The sequence below is a fragment of the Hordeum vulgare genome, chromosome 3H (genome assembly GCF_904849725.1).
Source record: "Hordeum vulgare subsp. vulgare chromosome 3H, MorexV3_pseudomolecules_assembly, whole genome shotgun sequence".
In the NCBI taxonomy this organism is placed as follows: Eukaryota; Viridiplantae; Streptophyta; class Magnoliopsida; order Poales; family Poaceae; genus Hordeum; species Hordeum vulgare.
Window position 1 is genome coordinate 81,284,486 of NC_058520.1, and position 6,613 is coordinate 81,291,098.

A 6,613-nucleotide genomic window follows, 5' to 3' on the forward strand; every position below is an offset into this window, starting at 1 on the left:
CGTTACTTTTTTCTCCATGAGCGATTTTTTTAAAAAGATACGACGTGAGAACCAAACCAGTAGTTATTGGGCTGGCTAGATGGGACGCATAGCAACAACAACCAAAAATATAACATATTAGCCCAAAAGAATAAAATGATGGGCTAAAGAAAATAAAAAAGATAAATGCAAAATAAAATGATATTATGTGAATCAGATCATAGAAAATCTCAGCTAGCTGAGTTCTAGGCACTCCCAAAAATAAATGTATCTAAATACTAAAACGTAACTAGATACATTCACATCTCGATAAATCTAAGACAAGAATTTTAAAACGAAGGTAGTATTATTTTTTTACTATAAGATTAGCCAAATTTTAATAGGGTAAGCTTGGGCCAAAGCACAGAAGTTGGAGTTGATAAAGGGCTGGAAGTGGGCATTTCTTCGTTCGCCACGGAGGCAACAGGCAAGTGTGTAAAGCCCAGTTGAGAAGTAGCTGCCGCGGAGATGCAGCTGCTGCTGTGCTGCATTCCGCGCGTTCCCGGTCATGGCTATCTCCTCGCCCTCCCCTGGCTTCCACCTCTCCCTCCACCTCCAAAACCCCACCCCCACCCCCCACCCAGGCCCCAACCGCAAGCCCCGCCCGACCCCGACCAACGAGACGCTCCGTCGCCGCCTCCTCCGCAAGGGCGTATCCGCGACGCCCAAGATACTCCATGCCCTCCGCAAGAAGGAGGCCGGCAAGTCGCTCCGGCGGGCGAGGAAGGAGGCCGCCACCGCCACCGCCACCGCGCCACCGAAGGAGGACGCGCTGGTGGCAGAAGAGGAGGCCCGCTTCCGCGCGGCCGCCGAGGAGTACCGCGTCCTCATGGGGCGGCCCTGGCACGGCGCCCGCGGCGTCGTGGGCCCTCCGCGCGCGGCCTCCGGCGAGGACGGGCTCGTCGGCCTGCGGAAGATGCTCGAGGAGAGGAGCGGTGACAGATTCCAGTGGCTTCTTGACGGCGACGTAGAAAATGAGGGGGTGGAGGATGCCAGGGGAAAGCAGAGGCGTGTCGGCTCTGGCTGGATTTCGGAGGTGGGGGACGAGGAGAGGAGGATTGAGTTGCTGGTCAGCAGGTAGTACTATATTCTTACGCTTGCGCTTTCAGGCGTTCTTGATTTGTGCCCATTTAGCAGCTTTGCGTGGGAAAAGAATGATAAACAAGTGACCCATTTACCTCCATGGAGCAGGCAATTAATTTATAGAGTTAGCATGGATTATATCTAATAGCTAGACACATGTTTATTTATACGACATTCATACTTAATTATCAAGTCACATGTGAACTCGACGTGTTCTGTTTTCCAAAATTCAGTAAACAAGTTTGTCGAACAGGCTCAATGAAGTGGACCTTAGTTCGGGTGATTGGAGGCTTACTAGGATGATGAAACAAGCTGACCTAATATATAATGAAGATAATTTATTACAAATACTCAAAGGGCTCGAGGCAAAAGGAAACTGGAGGCAGGCTGTTGCTGTTACTGAGTGGGTGTACAATGAGAACAGCTACAAGCATCGAAGAAGCAGGTAGTTTTCTGTTTATGCATTCATTTGGTACTCATTTCTTTCTTTCCAGCCACTTTAAGCGTAATTTCATGGTACAAAATTATGCTGGAATATGAATAACTTAACTAATATAATTATTCCATGTCTAGGTTTGTGTACACGAAGTTACTGTCAATCCTTGGGAAAGCATGGATGCCAACTGAAGCACTGCGGATTTTCACCATCATGAGGGTAGTTTTTTTTGCCCATAATCGTATTAATTAATTAATTTGTATGTTTCCTTCTTTCAAAATACAGAAAAAGTATCTGACACAGACGTTTTATCTTGCTTCACATCAGGGAGATGCTCAAATATACCCTGATATGGCTGCGTACCATAGTATTGCTGTTACACTTGGTAGAGCTGGCCTTCTCAATGAGCTAATTAAGATAATCGATTATATGAGACAGAAGCCTTCAAAAAGGGTAATGATGATGCGACGCAAAGATTGGGATCCTTTGTTGGAGCCAGATGTTCTCGTTTATAACTCGGTGAGAGTAGCTTCTGCAGCTTTTCTTTTCATTCCTTTTTCCTAGTGTCCTCTTGGAAGAAGTCTTGATCTTGTTGGAAAGTTGATTGTCTTGTCACTTCGACCTTTGGTTTATAGGTTCTTAATGCCTGCGTACTATCACAGCAGTGGAAAGGGGTATTTTGGGTGTTCCAGAAAATGCGATTTGGTGGATTGACACCTACAGGAGCGACATTTGGCTTGGCAATGGAGGTAACATGTTTAGTTGATAATTGGTATTGAAATTTGGGTAATTTAGTAACATTTTTCTATTCTTGTTTCGTATACATATTTAAAAATATTTTGTGGCATTTATATCTCGAGGAAGATATCACTAACTTATTTGATTATTACCATGTTTTAAATTATTATTATGGGTACAATCTGTTAAGACACGATGATAAAACTTATTACTCCCTCCAATCCGAATTTAACTGACCGAGCCTCTATACAATGTCCACCGTGTTTTAAAATATATTATTGACAAGTTGTGTTTGTTTTTGGGAACCACAACAGTTAGTTACCCAGGCCTGTCTTATTGTATATATTCTTCAGGCCATAATACATGCATCTGGGTTAGAATTGTTGGTCTCTGTTTGTATTGTTCTATAGATTCAGTGCTCTGATTTTGCCCTGGCAATATTAACATTACCCTTATATCAAGTTATTTATCTTCCTCATATGCATGTCCTTTATCTCATATCTTCATTTGTCCAATCTGTTCCACTCACAAGGAAATAATATGGTATCACATTTAAGAAAAATATGGTGTTTTTCTTTGTTGAATCTGTCATTTATTTTGCCATATTGTTATTCTTACTGGGGCTGCATTCTGAAAGGTTATGCTTAAATCCAAGAAGTATGAGTTTGTCCAGAAGTTCTTTGAAAAGATGCAGAGAAAAGGGGTACCTCCAAGAGCGATAACTTATAAAGGTAGCGTTGCAGTAAGCTTCATCTGATGTCTTGCATTCATGCATTGTAGTTATATTCATTGGATATGTTATTTGACATTTCAGTTATGTAGTTGACCTTCAAATATTTGCACTCAGTCTTAGTAAGAGCCTTCTGGGAACAAGGGAAAGTGAATGAAGCAGTTGAAGCAGTTAAAGACATGGAACAAAGAGGAGTCGTTGGAGCTGCAACTGTGTACTATGAATTGGCTTGCTGTCTTTGCAATAAAGGAAGGTGGAAAGATGCTATGTTACAGGTTTGTGATCGATCATGTTGCATTTATATCTGCAATTATACTGCTTTCTTCTTTTTGGTGTAACTGGTCAAATAGTGTTGCCTTTTGTGGTGTGTGCTAGCTATATGATTTGATTTCTTCACGATTTGTTTAGAAAAACAGCTCAGGACCATATGTCCTACCAAGGTTAGGAGTATTGTGATAGCTTTCTTTGGCTGGCAAAAAAAGCTGAAGAAAAAAGATGCTCTGATCTTCGATGTGTGTATGGTCTTCTGAGAATAGCCAATCTGGTTGTTACTGGACAAGCCACGAGGTAGACTTTGTGCCCACTAGGGGTTCTTGCCACCTCAAGCTGCACTTATCTGCTGAAAGTTGAGTTCTGGCATGCAAAATCTCAAATGCTACTAACACAAATGATGGTTTTTAGTTTTGGAAGTCTTATGTGGTAATGCGTCATTAACTCCGCACAACATTTTCAGGATTATTTGAGGTGCTGCCTTTCTCAGTTTGTTTCAAGTTTTGAAATAGTTTCTTCCCTTTCTGCCTTTCTGGCTGGTCCCCTCAACAGCCCATGTACAGCCCCCCCCCCCCTAGTACTATAATGAAAAACAGAGCTCCTGCTGTTCCGGTCAAAAAAATTCTTACTCCTGCTGTTCACAAAGATGTGTTGTTCTAGAATTTGAGTCGTCAAACATCCTTAACTTTGACTGCTAGTTTGTACCGAACAACCTAAATTGATTATATTTTGTATTGTACCGATATATTTTATGTAAAGCAAGTCCATTTTTTATATATATTTCTACTTTAGTAGACAAATACTACGAATATTCTTGGTCACCATGTCTTGTCCAACGCGTCGTATATTCTAAAACAGAGAGCACAGAGGATACGCCTTTCCTCTTCTATTGCGGGTTTTGTTTTGTATCTCCACTCTGGCTCCATTTTCTTCCGGAGTCAAATTAAGTAATCTTTTTTCCGTAAAACACCGGCATTACTGTTTTGTATCCTTATTGCACAAGTAATATCTCCTTGTGGGGACTCGGAGAGTAAACAAAACAGATGCATGCAATATATTCTTATGATAATTTTTCTGTTTCAGGTTGAGAAGATGGAACAGTTTCGCCTCACTAAACCACTGGAGTTCGCATTTACTGGCATGATCCTAGCCTCTTTTGATGGTGGATATATCTCCGAGTGTATCTCGATATTTGAGTCAATGAAGGACTACTGTACTCCAAACATTGGGACGATAAATGTCATGCTAAAAGTTTATGGACGTTGTGATATGTTTGGGAAGGCAAAAGACTTGTTTGAGACCACCACATGTAGTTCTCAGCCACATATCCGCGGCCATTCATCACTTAAAGCAGACGTGTATACATACAGCTCTATACTTGAAGCATCTGCATCCGCCCAACAGTGGGAATATTTCGAAAATGTATACAGAAAGATGACTCTTTCTCAACACCATCTAGATCAAAGCAAATATTCATGGTTGCTCATCAAGGCATCCAGAGCTGGAAAGGTGTGTTTATTATCTACTACCCCATAACCTTTTTTTGAGGTATATGACTTCGCGTTTCCATTCTTAACACAGTACTAGCTCAGATCCATGTCTGGATATTATGTTCAAGATATCGGTGCAAATATGGCCTTTTGCATCCTATTTAACAAATAGAATTATTGTGTTCATCATGGAGTTAACATTTGTTTGCTATCTAATTATTATAATATGCACCCCTGTTTGTGTGACAGTTTGAACTCTCCAGAAGAAATGTGACACCTGAAACTCCACCTTATAATGATCGTCATTGTCATCACAATCCAAGTTGCTTTTATTTCTTTCATATCCAAATTTATTTTCAATTTACATTGGCATATCTTCTTCAAGTTTGTACTATTTTGTGCATCTGACCCCAAGAGAGGACATTCCAAATACCTTTAGCCTGCTGGCAATTGACGTGGAGTGTGCTTGCACCGAGGGTGACCAAGTGCAGAATTATTTACTCATCATGCTTTTGTTTTGCAGCCCTATTTGGTGGAGCATGCACTTGATTCAATACTTGAAAGAGGAGAAATCCCTGATGTAGAGCTGTTCACTGAAAATATTTGCCAAACTATTGCTGAAAGCGACTATGGAAGGACATTGCATCTCATGAATACTATGTCTGCAGCTTCAGTCAATATGAATGAACAGCAATGGAGCGATCTACTCCTGCAAAATTCACATCGATTCAGGGTGCATGGGTTGAAGGACCTGATAACGCACCTCAGTACTAGCGATGCCATCAAAACAGATCCCGGACATAGTTTTGTAAGAGCATTGCAGTCCCAATGTGCGACAATGTTGGCGAAAGACGCTGAAGAGCCTCAAGCAGATAATTGTTCACATAGCAATTTGATGGAACATGATGAGCTCTCTTGCAAGGACTCATTGGGTAGTCATGAATTCTCTGATTCCAGTACTGGTATCCCTGTATCAGATGTCAAAGCTGGCTCGGGTGGGGACATTGTACTGCGTGGTCCGCATTCAGAAGACGAACATCGTAATCTTGCGCATTGGGGCACACAAGTATCTGCGATCGACAAAGTGCTTGATTCCATGAGCTCATTTGGTAACTGTAGTTCATATGAAAAGATGCCGACAGCATCAGAAATTCTTGAATCATGGGAGCAGGAGTGTGTTGATGACATATTTGCTCCGAAGAAGGGAAGTAGAGCAACTATGAGGGGATAAATGAATGAAGCACCTGAGTATGTTGTTTGATGTTATTAGTGTAAAATTCTCACATCAATTAGAACTGGCCTGGTTAATGCGGGAATTATGGAGTCCCACAGGCTTAGGTTGCTTCTGGTTGTTGTGATCCCACCGAAGTTCTGTAGAAGAGTAAACCAACCTGTGAGTATTTATTTGCACACATGCTCTTGTTTTGCACAAACTATTTGCGGAGATATTGTTAACTGCTGCTCCGGGGTAAATATGTGTGACAGTTTAGGGACAAAACTGTGTATTAACTTTTTTTTTGCGAGTGGTGTAGTAACTTCATTTGTAAGTACTATTTAAAAAAGCGCTATCAGGCGCTCGCCTAGGCGTGCTTAAGCGGTAGGCGTTGGCCTAGCGCCTTGCTTTGACCCAAGGTGTTCAAAAAAGCGTTTGGCGAGGTCCTCGATCTCCCTGATGAGGATTCTACCTCCCATGCAAGTATTCATCCTAGTCGACGAAGGATTCAGCTACCCCGACGATAAATTGACCGATTATGGCGAGGGATCAGGCTTCTTCGACGAGAGATCGAGCTTCTCTAGCAAGGGACAAAGGAAGAGAGAGAGAAGCAGCCTCGTGCACCAAGGGAGAGA

The 6,613-nt window shown here is 42.0% G+C and overlaps 1 protein-coding gene across 1 annotated transcript; it reads left to right on the top strand.

Annotated features, from left to right (window-relative positions):
* The first annotated feature begins 487 nt into the window (after positions 1–487).
* Positions 488–6,238, top strand: LOC123443059 (pentatricopeptide repeat-containing protein At5g67570, chloroplastic-like). Its single transcript, XM_045119298.1, has 9 exons — positions 488–1,095; positions 1,355–1,546; positions 1,675–1,756; positions 1,865–2,056; positions 2,173–2,286; positions 2,913–3,006; positions 3,123–3,280; positions 4,359–4,784; positions 5,289–6,238. Exons 1-9 carry the CDS (start codon positions 527–529, stop codon positions 5,994–5,996), a joined length of 2,535 nt encoding a protein of 844 aa, XP_044975233.1. The 5' UTR covers positions 488–526; the 3' UTR covers positions 5,997–6,238.
* Positions 6,239–6,613: the final 375 nt, after the last annotated feature.